The 22890-nt window shown below is 44.2% G+C and overlaps 1 protein-coding gene across 1 annotated transcript in view; it reads left to right on the top strand.

Annotated features, from left to right (window-relative positions):
• Nucleotides 1-3093: 3093 nt before the first annotated feature.
• Nucleotides 3094-22890, top strand: part of LOC311142057 (cell adhesion molecule 1-like) — a gene marked incomplete at both ends in the record, with an annotated part of 471507 nt that continues 451710 nt past the window's right edge. The window contains one exon of the mRNA XM_084177610.1: nt 3094-3166. Coding sequence (XP_084033736.1) covers nt 3094-3166 — 73 coding nt within the window. The remainder of the gene's footprint in view (nt 3167-22890) is intronic.

The following is a 22890-nucleotide window of genomic DNA, read 5'->3' as shown; positions in this document are numbered from 1 at the left end:
CGGTCCGGCCCGTTCCTGCTCCCCGCACCAAGACAGTGGTGCGCGTCGCCAGCCCGGTCCGGCCTGTTCCTGCTCCCCGCACCAAGACAGTGGTGCGCGTCGCCAGCCCGGCCCGTTCCTGCTCCCCGCACCAAGCCAGTGGTGCGCGTCGCCAGCCCGGTCCGGCCCGTTCCTGCTCCCCGCACCAAGCCTATGGTGCGTGTTCCCAGTCCAGCCCGGCCCGTTCCGGCTCCCCGCACCAAGCCTATGGTGCGTGTTCCCAGTCCAGCCCGGCCTGTTCCTGCTCCCCACACCAAGCCAGTGGTGCGCGTCGCCAGCCCGGTTCGGCCTGTTCCTGTCCCTCTCACCAAGCCTGTGGTGCGCGTCGCCAGCCCGGTCCGGCCTGTTCCTGTCCCCCGCACCAAGCCTGTGGTGCGCGTCGCCAGCCCGGTCCGGCCTGTTCCTGCTCCCCGCACTAAGCCAGTGGTGCACGTCGCCAGCCCGGTCCGGCCTGTTCCTTTCCCTCGCACCAAGCCTGTGGTGCGCGTCGCCAGCCCGGTCCGGCCTGTTCCTGTCCCCCGCACCAAGCCTGTGGTGCGCGTCGCCAGCCCGGTCCGGCCTGTTCCTGCTCCCCGCACTAAGCCAGTGGTGCACGTCGCCAGCCCGGTCCGGCCTGTTCCTGCTCCCCGCACCAAGCCAATGGTGCGCGTCGTCAGCCCGGTCCGGCCCGTTCCTGCTCCCCGCACCAAGACAGTGGTGCGCGTCGTCAGCCCGGTCCGGCCCGTTCCTGCTCCCCGCACCAAGACAGTGGTGCGCGTCGCCAGCCCGGTCCGGCCTGTTCCTGTCCCTCGCACCAAGCCTGTGGTGCGCGTCGCCAGCCCGGTCCGGCCTGTTCCTGTCCCCCGCACCAAGCCTGTGGTGCGCGTCGCCAGCCCGGTCCGGCCTGTTCCTGCTCCCCGCACTAAGCCAGTGGTGCACGTCGCCAGCCCGGTCCGGCCTGTTCCTGCTCCCCGCACCAAGCCAATGGTGCGCGTCGTCAGCCCGGTCCGGCCCGTTCCTGCTCCCCGCACCAAGACAGTGGTGCGCGTCGTCAGCCCGGTCCGGCCCGTTCCTGCTCCCCGCACCAAGACAGTGGTGCGCGTCGCCAGCCCGGTCCGGCCTGTTCCTGCTCCCCGCACCAAGCCAGTGGTGCGCGTCGTCAGTCCGGCACGGTCCGTGCCTGTTCCACCGGTGCCTGGTCCGGCACTGGTCAGCTGCTCCACGCCGGAGCCAGAGCAATCCGCTCCACCGGTGTCCAGTCCAGCTCCGGCCAGCGGGACTAGACCAGGGGCGCTACGGGGGGGTAGAGAGAGAGTGGTGGTCACGCCCGGAGCCGGAACCGCCTCCGAGGCGGAATGCCCACCCGGCCCCTACCCTCTTGTGTTTGGTTGGCGCGGTCGCAGTCTGCGCCTTTGGGGGGGGGGTACTGTCACGCCCTGGCTCTGGGGACTCTTATATGTTGAGCCAGGGTGTGGATTTTCTATGTGTTATTTTCTATGTTTTGTTCTAGTTCGTGTATTTCTATGTTGGCCAGGGTGGTTCCCAATCAGAGGCAGCTGTAGCTTGTTGTCTCTGATTGGGGACCATACTTTGGCTGCCTGTTTGGCACTGTTTATTGTGGGATCTTGTTCTGGAAGGTTTGTGTTCAACCCAGGACTTCACGTATCGTTTGTTTTTGTTCGTGTGTGTACTAGAAATAAAGAATGTACGCATATCACGCTGCGCCTTGGTCCGCTTCATCTAACGACGATCGTGACACTGGTCTTAATTAGATAAGTTCACAGGATGAGACTGGGCCTCAACTGACCTCCAACACACAGGCGTGACTACATCAAACACAGCAGCAATACTTTAGTTCCACTCTCAGTGTGTGTGTCAATCTCTGCAGGGTACAGCTCGAATCAGAAAGGTATTAGGCCATTCATCTGGTCTTGATTCACTGTGGAGATCCGTCCTGAGCTCTGTTCGACTCAACCTGAAATATCCAATACCGATTTAATCCTTCGAAAATATGAATTTAGTCTAACTTTTGTAAATCAAAGGAGTGTTAAGACCCAGCAGGTAAATTGCAATCTGATATTGAGGGAGAACAGAGAGGTGTGATTATTTTTTTGTATGACATGACATAGAAGAATCCTTACGATTTCAGATTGTTTGTGTTTTACTATGAATTGGTATATTTTCAAGACAGTTAATGTCATTGTGGCCTTCCCACTAGAAGGCCAATTATAATCAGTACACGTTGAGAAAGCCACAATATCAAGATCATATTTCTTCCTGCAAGAGATTGTCTGATGTAAAAAATGATGTAACTTGGTACCAGCACTAGGGACACCGCTCTGTAGGCTACTTCTGTCAGAGAGCAGTCATTCTAATGAGCCCTCTGATATCAATGTAATGTTGACATAGGGCAGTAGCCTATATCTTGCTGTACTGCGTTAAATAAATAAAATATAACGGTGAAAGTTATGTTCAACAAGATTATATGTATTGGAAATGCAGTACTGACTGTATGCTTGTTTTTGTATTTTAGTTGCATGATGCCCAAAGTGGATGTAGCCTATTTACTTGAATGTGTGTGCAGGTCATTTTTCTACGCAAATGTACATGCCATTGATGCAAAACATATTGTCATGTCCAGCATCTTTGATAGCATATAAGGAATATATGGATGGAAAAGCTGCCAACTATATGATACTACCCAGTTCATCATGTGACAAGTCATCTATGAGTCATCTAAGCACTGTTTGTCACACAACAAATAATTAGTTTTGAAAAATCACTGCATGTTTCGCCTTGAACCTATTTTAACCCTTTACACAAAAACGATTCCTTGTTCTGGAATGGTTGAAAATGAGAAAATAAAATACAAAACAATTTTCTCTCAGTTGTTCATTATTCAATAAGTATCCACAGTAACACGTGTATAACCTTTCTCAGTTGTTATACCATCTTTTTAAAAATGCAATTTGAATTGTCCCCTCCCCGCCATGCATATCATTAAAGTGAATCCCGTTGTCCTAGGTGAAGTAGCTAGCTACTACTCGCGCCGCCAGATTGAAGCAGGTGTCCAACATGGCGATCACAGGCAACGGATCTCTCGCTACTCTTCTCTTTTTGTTCATGATTCCAGCATCTCTTCACAAAGGTAGGATTTCGGCCGATAAACTAAACAAACCTACGTCTTTTGAATGGATTTCTATGGACATGGAGGGAGGGGGGGGGGGGCAAAAATGAGTCTGCATTCAGAGCAAGCTTTTTTCTGGATATGTCCGTATAATTTGGATTGATAATGATTAACTAAGAAACTGAGTGTAGCCTAACTGTTCTTCAAGTTGGAATACGATATTTCATGTGCCTAATGAAGAAAAAGAAGACTCAAATATTTTTTACATTCTTTGAATATTTCAATTTCCCTCAAATTACGTTACAGATGTTTCTGTCTTCCATACTAACCCCTCACACAAATCACTTTGGCTAGTTTTCCCTTCTCGTCTGGAGCCCTGTGCCACTGCTATACTCACAAAGCTGCAGCTGGCAGTTTAAATGAGCGAAATTATATATGAAAATAGTTGTTTTCCAAAGTATAAAGACCGTAAATTCAACTGTAAAAGTTTTTATATGGTTAGTTATAATTAACCAGTCAGATGTTCTGAATACTTTTGTGTTGCGAATATCCAGATTCTGTAGAACGCCGTAGCCTACAATGAATGCTGAATATTTCTAGGGCTAGCTATTCTGAGTGCGTTACCATGCTGAAATGTAGGCTAATTTACATTGCATCATTTTGCCGGGAAAATGCTCAGCTTTATTACAGATATAATTAGTTGTTGAATGATGTTGGCCATTAGAAATCTTTAGAAATATTATTTAGTCTGCTCAAACTATGACCCGTAGGCCTACTGGTGTGATTGATTAGTCACATTGGGTGTCAGTCATATTGTGTGTCGCATGTGTGACCTGGCAGACTGTTGATGCATAGAGATACAGCTAGGTATCTATGTAGCTAGGTACGCTACTCTGAAGCTATACCTTACAGTTGAATACCCAGGGAACGGCGTCAGTTGTGTACAGTACACCGATGGAGACAAAAGTTGTTAGTGGTGCTGTTTTGATTTTGCTTGCTTCCTAAACACCTTTTAAAAATCAAATCAGTGACTTACTTAAAATATAACATGACAAGTGTGTGCTGTTAAAGACTAGTCTACGGGATAGGCTATTACAAATTGTCAGCTGATTCAAGATTGCAAATACTGTATCATGCCACGAGCTGTAGCAAGAGATGCGTTGGGCATACATTTCATGATGAACCGAAAAGATGGCAATTCAATTCAGATGTGGCTAGCTAAACTATATTTAATCTCTGCAGTTTTGTATCATATGTAATTCATGTTTGTTAACAATTCAATGTGAACAAAGTTATTTAGTGAATTTCCATAGCCTAATCTTGTGGAAACGAATCAATGTTTCTCCTAAAAATCTGGCACACTTGTTTTTTGAAACACCCATCTCTTTTCTACAACGTGTTGATTTACAATGTTGGGCTAACTCTATCCATTATGCAAAATGAAATGCTAGGCTACTCAGTCAATAGGGAGTTTAGTTTACTGTAAACATCAACAGGTTCACCCTAATGAAAGCTACCAAGTACCAACACTTGCTGTATAGCCTATGATATTGCAGTCCACAAGATGTGCACGCACCTTAGGTAGCCTATATCTAGACAACTTTTGCAAAGGGTAAAGTCTACAAAACTTCCACTCTGTTCATAACAGATTCTTGTTTTGGGAACATAAAACTGTATTGAGATCAAATTTTTCATCAATGAGAAATTTGGCAGAATGTCGGCCAAAATCCATCTCATTCCATCTTCTCCCACTGCCGCCAGTGGGCTTCCTCTCATTACCATATTTGGTAGTGAGTGGAAACGCCAAGCGTAATCTTCACATTTATAAATCCAAGGAAATATCTGTCTCACTGTTCTATATGTGATGCCATATTGCTGAATGGGGCTTAATGGCAGCAAAATCGCTAAGGATCGTGGTGAAAGTTGCCATAACTAGCAAAGGATCATGGTCGATGTAGTCGTTTTCATCCTGCCTGGGCGAGTTAACCGGGAGCCTTCAAGGGCAGACCAGGGCTTTTGGCACCACTAGGCTGCTACGCGGTAGCCGACCAGCAGAGCACTTGACTTCACGCTCCAGACACAGGGGCCTGGAATATTTGCGCATTTCATCAGTGTGTTATCTTCCAGAGCGCTTCTTTTGAATGCGCTTTTACATTTCATTGCCAGCGTTTTTATACGAGGTATATTAGGTAATCAAATCAAATCAAATTTTATTGGTCACATGCGTCGAATACAACAGGTGCAGACATTACAGTGAAATGCTTACTTACAGCCCTTAACCAACAGTGCATTTATTTTTAACAAAAAAAGTAAAAATAAAACAACAACAAAAAAAGTGTTGAGAAAAAAAAGAGCAGAAGTAAAATAAAGTGACAGTAGGGAGGCTATATATACAGGGGGGTACCGTTGCAGAGTCAATGTGCGGGGGCACCGGCTAGTTGAGGTAGTTGAGGTAATATGTACATGTGGATAGAGTTAAAGTGACTATGCATAAATAATTAACAGAGTAGCAGCAGCGTAAAAAGGATGGGGTGGGGGGGCAGTGCAAATAGTCCGGGTAGCCATGATTAGCTGTTCAGGAGTCTTATGGCTTGGGGGTAGAAGCTGTTGAGAAGTCTTTTGGACCTAGACTTGGCACTCCGGTACCGCTTGCCGTGCGGTAGCAGAGAGAACAGTCTATGACTAGGGTGGCTGGAGTCTTTGACAATTTTGAGGGCCTTCCTCTGACACCGCCTGGTATAGAGGTCCTGGATGGCAGGAAGCTTGGCCCCAGTGATGTACTGGGCCGTACGCACTACCCTCTGTAGTGCCTTGCGGTCGGAGGCCAAGTAGTTGCCATACCAGGCGGTGATGCAACCAGTCAGGATGCTCTCGATGGTGCATATGTATAATTTTTTGAGGATCTGAGGGCCCATGCCAAATCTTTTCAGTCTCCTGAGGGGGAATAGGCTTTGTCGTGCCCTCTTCACGACTGTCTTGGTGTGTTTGGACCATGATAGTTCGTTGGTGATGTGGACACCAAGGAACTTGAAGCTCTCAACCTTGTATTATTACGTTTTGTTTTTATATAAGCTAATGTAGCCTAATCAGACCGACTCAGTCAATACAGTGCATTCAACACGTGATATTAAATAGTCGCTACTGCTGCTTTTCACACGAATGAAGCTCAAACTTCAATGTACCACATTGTCACGTGTCCATTGTTGGAACAATGCTGGATAAGGTATCACATTTGCTACCTTTGTTGATTTCAAACTAATCTTGGGGTAGGCCTACAGTCAGACAGAGCACATCAATAATTTACCTGCAGCTATGGTAAATATGGCAGTGTATTCAGGCCAAGAGAGCGCTGCAGGCGGATTGGTGCACGCAATGGTTTTGAGCTCATCTTACACGCAGTCATCAAATCACTCATGTGCTCCAATTAAAATCGATCAGCTGACGAGGCATTTGAAGTTCTTAATCTTAGTCCATTTCATTTAATGGTTTTGTGACGATCTATTTCCTTTCAAAGCCAACAATATAGCCTAACTAGTGTGTACTTTCAGAAATCACCATTGGCCTAAGGGGCAGTAATTTATCCTGCAGTTAACCTAGGCATTTTAACGGTATCAGTCCCGAGACTCCAGCAAATATAGGCTTTTCATTTATCTGACTTTCGTTTATCTGCATGTCCAGCCCTTATATTTAGCCTCACAATGAAGAGTTTTACCATTTTCTTTTCAGGACAACCAGGGCTACAAGTAAAACAAAAACAAAATTTGACATAAACATTTTCATTCATGAGTTTTATTGACAAATGACCCCCCAAAAATAAGGTCTGCCAAACCAAAGACCTGCGGCGATGAGACAAGATCGTAATTGGATCGCAATTGGATATCACGAAATTGGGGAGAAAAAGGGGGTCAAGAAAATATACAAATAAGTGAATTTGTATGAATGCTGTAACTACAGAAATTCTTTGCTCAGTGGGAAATTAATATCCAACTAATCAGTGTCAACTGTGTGGAGTTTGGAGTTTGTGACAGCAACATTGTGAGCTTATTACAGTATTATAGACACTGTCCTTGGATTTCCTTTGATCTTCAATGTAGAAGAACCCCTTACCTTCTAATGACTCTTGTGTAGCTTGTGAGCGCCATAGAGCAAAACATGTTACATGTGCGTGTTTGTGGGAGTCAAACCATTCGGACTCTACAGATGTTTTTGTAAAAAGACCCGGCCCGGACCCCTTCGGGATCTGCCCTTGTCTCACAAACGCCGCTCTAGCTCAGCCCCCGTTAATCACACAGACTAAAATGATGCAGAAGAAATAGACAAATCCAATGATACAACCCAGAAGTCTGTAGCTCCAACACACAATGTTTAAAAGGGGTTAGAAGTCCAAAATGCGGCAGCCTCGCAGTGGGTTAACGAAATAGCATTTATAGATTTTTCCCATTGCCATTGTTTCCCAGCTAAACAGAAGAACCATACAGTTTGCTTTGTATGAGGCTGGTTTCACGATGTTTGGAGTAGGCCTTTGGATATCCTTTTTAGTGAGACTGAATCTGTTAACCTCATTTAACTCTATTAGGAGTCAGATTAGGTCATTTGAGCTCTCATTTCTAAACATAATTTGAATGCCCCCCTCCTGTATCCTGTATTGAGTTTGGCTATCTATCAAGACAGTAGGTCAGTGATTGAATGCTGGTGTGGAAATGGACCTGTATATTTGCTGCTGCTCTCTGTTTTTCTCTGGTGCCCTGAGAAGTAATGAAGAACAATGGCTTTATTTTGGGGGGAGGGGGTTGCTGCTGTACCCCGCTGTCAACAGAAGTGGTTGTGCCGTACAACAGATAATTGGGTTTGGTCACATCTGGCGACTATGCACTTAGTATAATCAAAGACAGAGAAGGCTAGGTCTTTACTGAGGTGCCAACTGATGGAACAAGTAAAGCTCCCAACACAATCCCTGATGAGGGATGCTGGATTAAAATCAGTGATTTTGAAACTACTGCACATTATGCCACTGAAATGTAGAAAAAATAACATTCTTAGACTTTGAAGACGTCTGTCATAACAACTGTCCTAAGCCTAGCCCACTGCTCTAAAAATATTTGTACCAAAACAAATATTTTGATTAGGCCTAGTTATTTTCCCCTCAGAGTTGTTAGTCCCCTATAAACTTGTTATAGCAGGATGTCATTAAAATCAGACCGGAAGAGATGTTGTATGGTATAAGTGGGCTTTTTTATTGTTGCATGCATTCATCCATATAATGCTGGGTTCAACAATTAATAAAAACATGTATGCATATTATTTATGCTTCCATACCCCTGAATAAACAAAATACTGGTTCATCATTGTAAGCGGGTGAAGAAAATACAATACAGGTATGTATCAACTGGGCTTATTGGGCTTGTGTGATCTGCGTTCTCTCGTCTGACATTAGCATAACACTCATTACATATCAGTGAATGTGCCTCTGACGAGACCCTCCAGGCAGCCTCACTGTCTCCCACAAAATTGGATCCCTTGTGCTCATTGTATTCAGTTCCTGTCCATTGTTTCCTACCTATTGCTGCAGTGTCTTGTCTGATGATAGCTTTTCGGCTGTTTTGTCTGCACAAATGCCAGATGCTACAGGATTATGCAGTCTAAGGGCACTATTCAATCCGCATCGCGGTAGTTCAGCTTTACAGTATGATCGAAATTTAAAGGGAATGTTCCCGCTTTAGCAGAGACTGCAATCACGGTAAACGCTACATATGTCGGCTCAATCGGAAATTACCTTTACATTTCTAGCGCGGAATCTGTAATGCTTCAGCTTTACAGATTGAATAAAACCCACATTTTCTCTGTCAGAGCTGGATGATGCAAGGGAAGTCTTGTGTGAAAATGCACACTAGGCCCTCCGTTGTGGTAAAGCTTTTGAAGTAGGCAATGTCCCTAAATAGCATTATTATCTAATAACATTGTGTAGAGTCAGAGTACATTTACATTTTAGTCATTTAGCAGACGCTCTTATCCAGAGCGACTTACAGTTAGTGAGTGCATACATTTTTTTTTTTTTTTTTTTTTCATACTGGTCCCCTGTGGGAAACGAACCCACAACCCTGGCTTGCAAACGCCATGCTCTACCAACTGAGCTACACGGGACTACTCTAGCGTGAATACATTTTATTAGCAATCTATCACCAGGGGCTGCAGTAGACACAGCCTAGGCCTAGCCTATGTCTTACCCTGAAAATAAAGATGAAAGGAAATATTTGAACCACGTTGCTTTTCTTAGACAGTTTGCTGCTGCTCTGAAGTGTGTAGTATTGGTTGGGCTCCACTTGGCTGTCAGACTAGACTTCTAGACTGAAAATGAAAATGGGTGAGGGAGCAACTAATCCGTATAAGAATATTTTTGAGGATTATGGCTGGAGACTAGCAAACTGCCTTCCTATTGATTGGTCGCTTGGCCCTGCAGAAATGACAGAGTGAGACCAGATCCCTCTTAATTCTTACTTAGTTTGGACACTTAGACAGATTTTCTGCCTTATTCCTGATGCGTTCTGTCCTGCAATATTGATAATAATGATAGCAGCACCAGCCACAACAATAACAACAGAAGTGTTATAACAGTGATGTAGTTCGAGTTTTGGCTCTGGGCTTACTGAACTAAATGCTCATGGAAGGGAGCTGTTAACTTTTGAAATTGTTTTCAAAAAGCGGTGTTGATGGCATTCATACATAATTAATTTAGATTGAAATTGTACTGCATTATGCAATGCAGGATGTATAAAACTTCAGTTCACCATTTAGTCCTAGGATTTGAAGTAATTTACTTTTGTTTTGTTTACATTTTTGCTCAGCTTTTTAAAATGAAAGCCTTGGATGATGAAGGTTTGGTTTATAATGACTAGTAATAAACTATTTAAGACAGGAGCCAGCAAACATTGATTCAGCAACTGATACAGATAAAAGTTGAATTCATCAATAGGCTAGTGGATAGAATAGTGTTTACACAAAGGTTGAAGTTGATACATTATCACAAGCAGGGGGATGTGCTAATAGACAGAGAATCCAATGTCCATGTGACCATGTTCCCTCTTATGTGCTATTACCTCGACTCCTCACTCATCTGAAAGGACAAGACAGGTTCAAGCAATATGGTGGATGCTAACTTGCTGCGTAGATGGAGTTGCTCTCAAATGGCCACTTAATGCTGTGCTCATATTGCTCTCAGATATCCACTTGACTACTGATGTTAAGCTATATGTAGGCATAGCTTATTTTTACACCATCTATTATGTAAGATTTTTTTCTTTCTTTTTCATTTTTATGCAGCCTTTGTGAAATACATGACACTGTCATCAATCATAGGCCTTAGCTGGTTCATTTATGACGGAGCTACCCACATTCCTTCCTACATTTTTTCTCATGGGAAGTCTGGATAGTATTTTCTTTGTTTTATTGGCACCATGTGCTATACAATATAGTGCCTCATTCAACTTTGAATTTCTTGCCAGTGGTTGAAGAATTCATATAGATCAATGCCATTTGACAAAAGCTCTTATTCAAACCAATCATGGACATGATTACCCAAGTTGAAATAAATAATGCACTTTTCTTGGGTATGACTCAAAACAGGCTTTTATGTCTTGACTGAAATTCTGTCATAACCCCCCTCACTTACATTTCTAGCAACAAAAGACCCTCACTACCAAAATTCATGCCGACTAGCATCAGAATTGTTTATTGTAATTCATTCAAAACTGCTCTTTGTTCAAATTAAAGGAGGAAAACAGAGCTTCTTTATTCAACACAGGCATTCAAGCTGAAGTGGTCTGCTTTGTGTGCTGAATTTATAGAAGTTGTCTGTCCAAGGTTTGCCAAAATCTTGATATTATAGCTAAGGTTATTATAGTTTTGTGTTTTTATATTTGTATTTGAAATTCAGTTTAGTTTCAGTTAGTTTACACTTTTTATAAAAATATTTCTATTTTGTTTTTATATTATTACGTTTTAGTGTTAGGGACAGAAAGTAGCCTATGCGTGAGAGGCTAGGAGCCATTTATGTGTGGTATAGTTTTTGTGTTTTTGGGGATGTTACTTTTTGCCAGTGTGGGGCAGTAATGCATGAGGTGATGGGTCAGGTCATAGGTTAGGTTGGGTTTAAAGGTAGACTCAGGGAGATGACATAGATGCACAAAGTAAGTAGTAGTAGTGGGTCAATTTCCTCAACAACAAGGAATGTTGAAGCGTGAGGCTGAACTTCTCCGCTGTTTTGGTCCCGCAGCTACCACATTGTAGCAGCGTGAAGCGCACCTGCTTAGATACTCCGTGTGACTGTGCGAGAGCAAAGTTTTACATCGTACTCATCTTGATGGGTGCGAGTGGATTGATTTTGTCAAGTTGGTGAGTATCGTTGGTCACCGCCTTTCAAAGTGTGTTGCATTCTCAAGTCAAATAAAATTGTATTTGCCACATGCGCCGAATACAACAGGTGTAGACATTACCGTGAAATGCTTACTTACAGCCCTTAACCAACAATGCATTTATTTGTTAATAAAAAAGTTAAATAAAATAACAACAAAAGTGTTGAGGAAAAAAAGAGCAGAAGTAAAATAAAATAACAGTAGGGAGGCTATATACAGGGGGGTACCGGTGCAGAGTCAATGTGCGGGGGCACCGGCTAGTTGAGGTAATATGTACATGTGGGTAGAGTTAAAGTGACTATGCATAAATAATTGACAGAGTAGCAGCAGCGTAAAAAGATGGGGTGGGGGTGCAAATAGTCCGGGTAGCCATGATTAGCTGTTCAGGAGTCTTATGGCTTGGGGGTAGAAGCTGTTGAGAAGCCTTTTGGCGCTCCGGTACCGCTTGCCGTGCGGTAGCAGAGAGAACATTCTATGACTAGGTTGGCTGGAGTCTTTGACAATTTTGAGGGCCTTCCTCTGACACCGCCTGGTATAGAGGTCCTGGTTGGCAGGAAGCTTGGCCCCAGTGATGTACTGGGCCGTAAGCACTACCCTCTGTAGTGCCTTGCGGTCGGAGGCCGAGCAGTTGCCATAACAGGCGGTGATGCAACCAGTCAGGATGCTCTCGATGGTGCAGATGTATAACTTTTTGAGGATCTGAGGACCCATGCCAAATCTTTTCAGTCTCCTGAGGGGGAATAGGCTTTGTCTTGGTGTGTTTGGACCATGATAGTTCATTGGTGATGTGGACACCAAGGAACTTGAAGCTCTCAACCTGTTCCACAACAGCCCCGTCGATGAGAATGGGGGCGTGCTCAGTCCTCTTTCCTGTAGTCCACAATCATCTCCTTTGTCTTGGTCACGTTGAGGGAGAGGTTGTTATCCTGGCACCACACGGCCAGGTCTCTGACCTCCTCCCTATAGGCTGTCTCATCGTTGTCGGTGATCAGGCCTACCACTGTTGTGTCGTCGGCAAACTTAATGATGGTGTTGGAGTCGTGCCTGGCCATGCAGTCATGGGTGAACAGGGAGTACAGGAGGGGACTGAGCACGCACCCCTGAGGGGCCCCCGTGTTGAGGATCAGCGTGGCAGATTTGTTGTTAACTACCCTTACCACCTGGGGGCAGCCTGTCAGGAAGTCCGGGATCCAGTTGCAGAGGGAGGTGATTAGTCCCAGGATCCTTAGCTTAGTGATGAGCTTTGAGGGCACTATGGTGTTGAACGCTGAGCTGTAGTCAATGAATAGCATTCTCACGTACAGTGAGGGAAAAAAGTATTTGATCCCCTGCTGATTTTGTACGTTTGCCCACTGACAAAGACATGATCAGTCTATAATTTTAATGGTAGGTCTATTTGAACAGTGAGAGACAGAATAACAACAAAAAAATCCAGATAAACGCATGTCAGAAATGTTATAAATTGATTTGCATTTTAATGAGGGAAATTAGTATTTGACCCCTCTGCAAAACATGACTTAGTACTTGGTGGCAAAACCCTTGTTGGCAATCACAGAGGTCAGACGTTTCTTGTAGTTGGCCACCAGGTTTGCACACATCTCAGGAGGGATTCTGTCCCACTCCTCTTTGCAGATCTTCTCCAAGTCATTAAGGTTTCGAGGCTGACGTTTGGCAACTCGAACCTTCAGCACCCTCCACAGATTTTCTATGGGATTAAGGTCTGGAGACTGGCTAGGCCACTCCAGGACCTTAATGTGCTTCTTCTTGAGCCACTCCTTTGTTGCCTTGGCCGTGTGTTTTGGGTCATTGTTATGCTGGAATACCCATCCACGAACCATTTTCAATGCCCTGGCTGAGGGAAGGTTCTCACCCAAGATTTGACGGTACATGGCCCCGTCCATCGTCCCTTTGATGCGGTGAAGTTGTCCTGTCCCCTTAGCAGAAAAACACCCCCAAAGCATAATGTTTCCACCTCCATGTTTGACGGTGGGGAGGTCATAGGCAGCATTCCTCCTCCTCCAAACACAGTGAGTTGAGTTGATGCCAAAGAGGTCGATTTTGGTCTCATCTGACCACAATACTTTCACCCAGTTCTCCTCTGAATCATTCAGATGTTCATTGGCAAACTTCAGACGGGCCTGTATATGTGCTTTCTTGAGCAGGGGGACCTTGCGGGCGCTGCAGGATTTCAGTCCTTCACGGCGTAGTGTCTTACCAATTGTTTTCTTGGTGACTATGGTCCCAGCTGCCTTGAGATCATTGACAAGATCCTCCCGTGTAGTTCTGGGCTGATTCCTCACCGCTGTCATGATCATTGCAACTCCACGAGGTGAGATCTTGCATGGAGCCCCAGGCCGAGGGAGATTGACAGTTCTTTTGTGTTTCTTCCATTTGCGAATAATCGCACCAACTGTTGTCACCTTCTCACCAAGCTGCTTGGCGATGGTCTTGTAGCCCATTCCAGCCTTGTGTAGGTCTACAATCTTGTCCCTGACATCCTTGGAGAGCTCTTTGGTCTTGGCCATGGTGGAGAGTTTGGAATCTGATTGATCGATTGCTTCTGTGGACAGGTGTCTTTTATACAGGTAACAAGCTGAGATTAGGAGCACTCCCTTTAAGAGTGTGCTCCTAATCTCAGCTCGTTACCTGTATAAAAGACACCTGGGAGCCAGAAATCTTTCTGATTGAGAGGGGGTCAAATACTTATTTCCCTCATTAAAATGCAAATCAATTTATAACATTTTTTACATGCATTTTTCTGGATTTTGTTGTTGTTATTCTCTCACTGTTCAAATAAACCTACCATTAAAAGTATAGACTGATCATTTCTTTGTCAGTGGGCAAACGTACAAAATCAGCAGGGGATCAAATACTTTTTTTCCCTCACTGTAGGTGTTCCTTCTGTCCAGGTGGGAAAGGGCAGTGTGGAGTGCAATAGAGATTGAATCATCTGTGGATCTGTTGGGGTGGTATGCAATTTGGAGTGGGTCTAGGGTTTCTGGGATAATGGTGTTGATGTGAGCCATGACCAGCCTTTCAAAGCACTTCATGGCTACAGACGTCAGTGCTACGGGTCGGTAGTCATTTAGGCAGGTTATCTTAGTGTCCTTGGGCACGGGGACTATGGTGGTCTGCTTGAAACATGTTGGTATTACAGACTCAGTCAGGGACATGTTGGAAATGTCGGTGAAGACACTTGCCAGTTGGTCAGCACATGCTCGGAGTACACGTCCTGGTAATCCGTCTGGCCCTGCGGCCTTGTGAATGTTGACCTGCTTAAAAGTCTTATTCACATCTATTACGGAGAGCGTGATCACATAGTCATCCGGAACAGCTGGTGCTCTCATGCATGCTTCAGTGTTGCTTGCCTCGAAGCGAGCATAGAAGTGGTTTAGCTCGTCTGGTAGGCTTGTGTCACTGGGCAGCTCGCGGCTGTGCTTCCCTTTGTAGTCTGTAATAGTTTTCAAGCCCTGCCACGTCCGACGAGCGTCAGAGCCGGTGTAGTACGATTCAATCTTAGTCCTGTACTGACTCTTTGCCTATTTGATGGTTTGTCGGAGGGCATAGCGGGGTTTTTTATAAGCGTCCGGGTTAGAGTCCCGCTCCTTGAAAGCGGCAGCTCTACCCTTTAGCTCAGTGCGGATGTTGCCTGTAATCCATGGCTTCTGGTTGGGGTATGTAGGTACAGTCACTGTGGGGACGACGTCATCAATGCACTTATTGATGAAGCCAGTGACTGATGTGGTGTACTCCTCAATGCTATCTGAAGAATCCCGGAACATGTTCCAGTCTGTGCTAGCAAAACAGTCCTGTAGCTTAGCATCTGCGTCATCTGACCACTTTTTTATTAACCGAGTCACTGGTGCTTCCTGCTTTAGTTTTTGATTATAAGCAGGAATCAGGAGGATAGAGTTATGGTCAGATTTGCCAAATGGAGGGCGAGGGAGAGCTTTGTATGCGTCTCTGTGTGTGGAGTAAAGGTGGTCTAGAGTTTTTTTCCCTCTGGTTGCACATTTAACATGCTGGTAGAAATTAGTCCCCGGCCACTAGGAGCGCTGCCTCTGGATGAGCGTTTTCCTGTTTAGTTATGGCCTTATACAGCTCATTAAGTGCAATCTTAATGCCAGCATTGGTTTGTGGTGGTAAATAGACAGCTATGAAAAATATAGTTGAAAACTCTCTTGGTAAATAGTGTGGTCTACAGCTTATCATAAGGTACTCTACCTCAGGCGAGCAAAACCTTGAGACTTCCTTAGTATTTGATTTTGTGCACTAGCTGTTGTTTACAAATATACACAGACCGCCACCTCTTGTCTTACCGGAGTCTGCCTTTCTATCCTGCCGATGTAGCGTATAGCCCGCTAGCTGTTTTTTGTCCATTCTGGGGATAATTGTCCGACGTGCGCCTACATGTCAACTGCAGAACTACAAAAATCATGTGATTAATGGTCAGTCGACCGCAAGTTTCTGAAGTTGCTCTTCAGAAACTTAATCCTGAAGCTTTCGCCTGCATTGTGGGAGGCTCTATTGTCAACTAATCATTAGTCGTTGTTTTTGTGACCAAAGACATAACTGAAACAACCAATTTGCCACGATTTATATGTACAGTAAATATACACTGAGTATACCAAACATTAGGAACACCCACCCCCATTTTGCCCTCAGAACAGCCTCAATTCATGGGGGCATGGACTCTACAAGGTGTCGAAAGCATTCCACAGGGATGCTGGCCCATGTTGACTCCAATGCGTTCCACAGTTGTGTACGTTGGCTGGATTTCCTTTGGGTGGTGGACCATTCTTGATACACGCGAAACTGTTGAGCGTGAAAAACCCAGCACAGTTGCAGTTCTTGACACAAACAAGTGCACCTGGCACCTACTGCCATACCCCATTCAAAGGAACTTCAATCTTTTGTCTTGCCCATTCACCCTCTGAATGGCACACATACACAATCCATGTCTCAATTGTCTCAAGGCTTAAAAATCCTTCTTTAACCTGTCTCCTCCCCTTCATCTACACTGATTGAAGTGGATTTAACAAGTGACATCAGTAAGGGATCATAGCTTTCAGCTGGATTCACATGGTCAGTCTATGTCATGGAAAGAGCAGGTGTCCTTAAATTTTTTTTCACTCAGTGTATAGAAATTGATTTGATATTTAAGGCTCTATCTCACGAAGTGATTGTACAATGTACACACATAATATTCTATTATGATTTCAGTTTGTGAGTGTGTGATATGGGGGGGGTTAGATACATGTTTATTTCGACATTATAAAGAAAACATATTTTATAAACAATGGCATCACTGCCATGTTGGAACACAGCCTTGCTGTTGGAAAACCACATTCATGTCAGACTTTCAGCTGTCGCAGATGCACCTCCCCCGACATCACTCCTCCACTTTCGTCTACAGTCGTTTGCTTTAGCCTTACCACTCAAATGTGGCCAATATCTGCAGTGCTGCTCGTGGCAATGTCATCTCGCTGAGTCTACCTTTTAAATAAAAAAATGAATCTCAATGTGACCCGCCAGATTCAGAAGCTTGAAAACCCCATTAGGAAAAAAAGCTTGAAAACCCATTCAACTTTTGCTCCCCCAAGAAACTACAACTGAACATAATTCAGGATGGTTTTTATTTTAGTTAGTTTTGAAGTCAAAGATAATAGTTTCAGTATAGTTTTTGTTTTTCAAAACGGGTTAGTTAATTATTTTATTTCAGTTTCCGCAATAATTTTTTCATGATTAACATCGTTTTAGTTTTAGTCTACTATAATAACATTGATTATAGCACACTGTTTCTAAATAAAAAGATCATATCAAGGAGAAGAACTCTGCCTTAATTGAAATGCCAGCATTTTATTAGCAACCATCCACGAGTGTGCCAGTGGTTGATATGCACAATACGACCAAAAAACATTAACTGGGAATGTTTTTGGTAAACATTAGGCGTACATTAAACCTAATTGATATCAATCAATCTTTAATATCATTAAGGGTTGCATCACATCTGCCACCGTGCCATAGCTTTGCCTATATGACTATGTGGAACATTTAGCATCAATTCTAATTAGCCTGCACTGAAAATGAAAGTCATTTACACATCACCTATTTACAAATAAACATAATCTCTCGTTAACAGAATGTACCTTGACGCTGGCAGGAAATTTGAACCGTCTTATTAACGAATGGTTTGAATCTATTCAGCAGGTAGTTAATGAGCAGTGGAATTGAATTCTGAGATACATATCCCCCCACTTGTCCCCCTCCTGCAGTCCCATCCCTCCGCCTTCCCACCTCAGCCATCCCTACTGCCTGACTTGTGTGAAGCCATTGCAGCGGATGAAACTGTGCTACCCCATACATCATATTGCCTCCTACACAATAAATATCTCCCATTAAGTGTAGCGTACAAGGATCTATTAGCACTACTTTAAAACCCATACAACATCCTCATGTCTCATGTTCGAGGTCAATCATGCCATTTCTCAGAGTAAAGCTTTTCTTTATTGAGACAAAAATGCACTCTTGTGCTAATTCTACTCTGAATGTGCTATGCAATGAGACCATAACCACTTCATATATTCAATGGGTGTGTGTGCTCTTATCACATGGACTTTTTTGTGATATGTTTCACAATTATTTTCCATCCATTTATCTATGAGTGGTTGTTCAACAAGAACATCCACAGTTGCTGCAAAGTGTCCGTCTTGGTTGGTTGCAAGAATTATGATAAGCTCTTATTGAACTTCAGCAGTGTCAAGTCAAGTTGACTACCACTGCAACCTCACACCACATAGTCATGGGTATATAGTCTAGCTTCACAGTATGTTTAAAACTGTAAGAGCAGCATCTTAGCTTAATCAGCACTAAAGCATTTTCAAAAGACATTTCCAATTAGAAAAGATGAGAATCCTTTGTTGTTACAGTGGGGGAAAAAAGTATTTAGTCAGCCACCAATTGTGCAAGTTCTCCCACTTAAAAAGATGAGAGAGGCCTGTAATTTTCATCATAGGTACACGTCAACTATGACAGACAAAATGAGAAAAAAAAATCCAGAAAATCACATTGTAGGATTTTTAATGAATTTATTTGCAAATTATGGTGGAAAATAAGTATTTGGTCAATAACAAAAGTTTCTCAATACTTTGTTATATACCCTTTGTTGGCAATGACACAGGTCAAACGTTTTCTGTAAGTCTTCACAAGGTTTTCACACACTGTTGCTGGTATTTTGGACCATTCCTCCATGCAGATCTCCTCTAGAGCAGTGATGTTTTGGGGCTGTCGCTGGGCAACACGGACTTTCAACTCCCTCCAAAGAGTTTCTATGGGGTTGAGATCTGGAGACTGGCTAGGCCACTCCAGGACCTTGAAATGCTTCTTACGAAGCCACTCCTTCGTTGCCCGGGCGGTGTGTTTGAGATCATTGTCATGCTGAAAGACCCAGCCACGTTTAATCTTCAATGCCCTCGCTGATGGAAGGAGGTTTTCACTCAAAATCTCACGATACATGGCCCCATTCATTCTTTTCTCTACACGGATCAGTCGTCCTGGTCCCTTTGCAGAAAAACAGCCCCAAAGCATGATGTTTCCACCCCCATGCTTCACAGTAGGTATGGTGTTCTTTGGATGCAACTCAGCATTCTTTGTCCTCCAAACACGACGAGTTGAGTTTTTACCAAAAAGTTCTATTTTGGTTTCATCTGACCATATGACATTCTCCCAATCCTCTTCTGGATCATCCAAATGCACTCTAGCAAACTTCAGACGGGCCTGGACATGTACTGGCTTAAGCAGGGGGACACGTCTTGCACTGCAGGATTTGAGTCCCTGGCGGCGTAGTGTGTTACTGATGGTAGGCTTTGTTACTTTGGTCCCAGCTCTCTGCAGGTCATTCACTAGGTCCCCCCGTGTGGTTCTGGGATTTTTGCTCACCGTTCTTGTGATCATTTTGACCCCACGGGGTGAGATCTTGCGTGGAGCCCCAGATCGAGGGAGATTATCAGTGGTCTTGTATGTCTTCCATTTCCTAATAATTGCTCCCACAGTTGATTTCTTCAAACCAAGCTGCATACCTATTGCAGCTTCAGTCTTCCCAGCCTGGTGCAGGTCTACAATTTTGTTTCTGGTGTCCTTTGACAGCTCTTTGGTCTTGGCCATAGTGGAGTTTGGAGTGTGACTGTTTGAGGTTGTGGACATGTGTCTTTTATACTGATAACAAGTTCAAACAGGTGCCATTAATACAGGTAACGAGTGGAGGACAGAGGAGCCTCTTAAAGAAGAAGTTACAGGTCTGTGAGAGCCAGAAATCTTGCTTGTTTGTAAGTGACCAAATACTTATTTTCCACCATAATTTGCAAATAAATTCATTAAAAATCCTACAATGTGATTTTCTGGAAAAAAAATTCTCAATTTGTCTGTCATAGTTGACGTGTACCTATGATGAAAATTACAGGCCTCTCTCATCTTTTTAAGTGGGAGAACTTGCACAATTGGTGGCTGACTAAATATTTTTTTCCCCCACTGTATATAACACTCGGTCATAGACAATTTTCTGGATAAACCTCTGGACACTTTGATCAAGAGGCCCAACTTTGTGGTACACTACAGGTTTTGCACCTCCCCTCAGTCAGTGTGAAGTTCGTATCGACTGGACGTTGCCTGCTTTTGGAGTGAACTCCTCATGCTGGAAGGATGTTCAATGATTTGGAAGTTTTAGGCTTCTTTTGTGGCTGAAGCCAGAGTTTCCTTGCAGACAAAAATATAAACGTGCATGCAGTCTTCGGTAGTTTGAGTCAATTCATTAAAGAATGCACAAGTGCCTTAAGAGCCTATTTTGGCTTTTTTCATTTAGTCGCGTTCCGGGATTGAATCATTGAGTGCATTCTAATTTGTTTCCCTTCCCCTGTTGCATTTCCGTTGTGGGTTTTTGTGTGCCAGAAAATAACACTTGTTGGTTTTGGTGACCTCAGATGATTTGTTTAGCCTAATTTATTTAGCCTTGTCCCTGTTGAAGGGCAAAAGTTGGAGAAATCTTATTTTTCGAGAAGAGAACAGTGGGTGACCATTTTGCCCTGGGTGGTTCACTAGGTTCTTGACAAATTGATTGGTTTTCCTAAAATAAAAAGAAGTCAGTCATTTCCAAAAATCTATGACGACAGAGTATTTCATTAGCCTTAGTCATTGCATTCATATTCAAATCAATCAGATTTTATTTGTCACATGCTTCGTAAATAACACGTGTAGACTAACAGTGAAATGCTTACTTACAGGCCCTTCCCAACAATGCAGAGAGAAAGAAAATAGAGAAATAATAGAAATGTAAAACACATAATAATGAGTAACGATAACTTGGCTATATACACGGGGTACCAGTACAGAGTCGATGTGCAGGGGTACGAGGTAATTGAGGTAGATATGTACATATAACAAGGAATAAGTGACTGATAATAAACAGTAGCGGCAGTGTATGTGTCAAAAAAGTTTGTGCAAAAAGGGTCAATGCAGATAGTGCAGGGAGCTATTTGGTTAACTATTCAACTAACTATTTAGCAGTATTATAGCTTGGGGGTAGAAGCTGTTCAGGGTCCTGTTGGTTCCAGACTTGGTGCATCGGTACCGCTTGCCGTGCGGTATCAGAGAGAATAGTCTATGACTTGGGTGGCTGGAGTCTTCGACAGTTTTTAGTGCCTTCCTCTGACACAGCCTGATATAGAGGTCCTGGATGGCAGGGAGCTTGGCCCTAGTGATGTATTGGGCCGTACGCATTACCCTCTGTAGCACCTTGCGTTCGGATGCCAATCAGTTGCCATACTAAGCGGTGATGCAGCCAGTCAAGATGCTCTCAATGGTGCAGCTGTAGAACTTTTTGAGGATCTGAGGGCCCATGCCAAATCTTTTAAGCCTCCTGAGAGGGAAGAGGTGTTGTCGTGCCCTCTTCACGACTGTTTTGGTGTGTGTGGACCAAGATAGATCCTTAGTGATTTGGACAGCTTCGTCTGGTAAGACGAGTCGTGGGGGTGTGTGTCTATTTGTCAATAGCAGCTGATGCGCAATGTCTAATATTAAGGAAGTCTCGAGGTATTGCTCGACTGAGGTAGAGTACCTCATGATAAGCTGTAGACCACACTATCTACCAAGAGAGTTTTCATCTATATTTTTCATAGCCGTCTATTTACCACCACAAACTGATGCTGGCACTAAGACCGCACTCAACGAGCTGTATAAGGCCATAAGCAAACAAGAAAATGCTCATCCAGAAGCGGCGCTCCTTGTGGCCGGGGATTTTAATGCAGGCAAATTTAAATCTGTTTTACCTCATTTCTACCAGCATGTGCAACCAGAGGGAAAAAAATTCTAGACTACCTTTACTCCACACACAGAGACGCATACAAAGCGCTCCCTCACCCTCCATTTGGCAAATCTGACCATAGAATTACAAGCAAAAACTAAATCAGGACGTACCAGTGACTCGCTCAATACGGAAGTGGTCAGATGACGTGGATGCTACGCTACAGGACTGTTTTGCTAGCATAGACTGGAATATGTTCCGGGATTCATCCAATGGCAATGAGGAGTATACCACCTCAGTCACCGGCTTCATCAATAAGTGCATCGACGACGTCGTCCCCACAGTGACCGTACGTACATATTCCAACCAGACGCCATGGATTACAGGCAACATCTGCACCGAGCTAAAGGCTAGAGCTGCCGCTTTCAAGGAGCGGGACACTAATCTGGACGCTTATAAGAAATCCTGCTATGCCCTCTGACGAACCATCAAACAGGCAAAGCGTCAATACAGGACTAAGATTGAATGCTACTACACCGTCTCTGATGCTGATGTGGCAGGGCTTGCAAACTATTACTGACTACAAAGGGAAAACCAGCCACGAGCTGCCCAGTGACGCAAGCCTACCAGACGAGTTAAATGCCTTTTTATGCTCGCTTCGAGGCAAGCAACACTGAAGCATGCATGAGAGCACCAGCTGTTCCGGACGACTGTGTGATCACGCTCTCCGTAGCCGATGTGAGCAAGACCTTTAAACAGGTCAACATTCACAAGGCCACGGGGCCAGACGGATTACCAGGACGTGTACTCAGAGCATGCGCGGACCAACTGGCAAGTGTCTTCACTGACATTTTCAACCTCTCCCTGACCGAGTCTAATACCTACATGGTAACCTGCCTAAATGACTACCGCCCCTTGGCACTCACGTCGGTAGCCATGAAGTGCTTTGAAAGGCTGGTCATGGCTCACATCAACACCATCATCCCGGAATCCCTAGACCCACTCCAATTCACATACCGCCCCAACAGATCCACAGATGACGC

The sequence above is a fragment of the Coregonus lavaretus genome, assembly GCF_964263955.1.
Source record: "Coregonus lavaretus genome assembly, chromosome: 15".
In the NCBI taxonomy this organism is placed as follows: domain Eukaryota; kingdom Metazoa; phylum Chordata; class Actinopteri; order Salmoniformes; family Salmonidae; genus Coregonus; species Coregonus lavaretus.
This window is presented reverse-complemented; position numbering and strand designations above follow the sequence as displayed.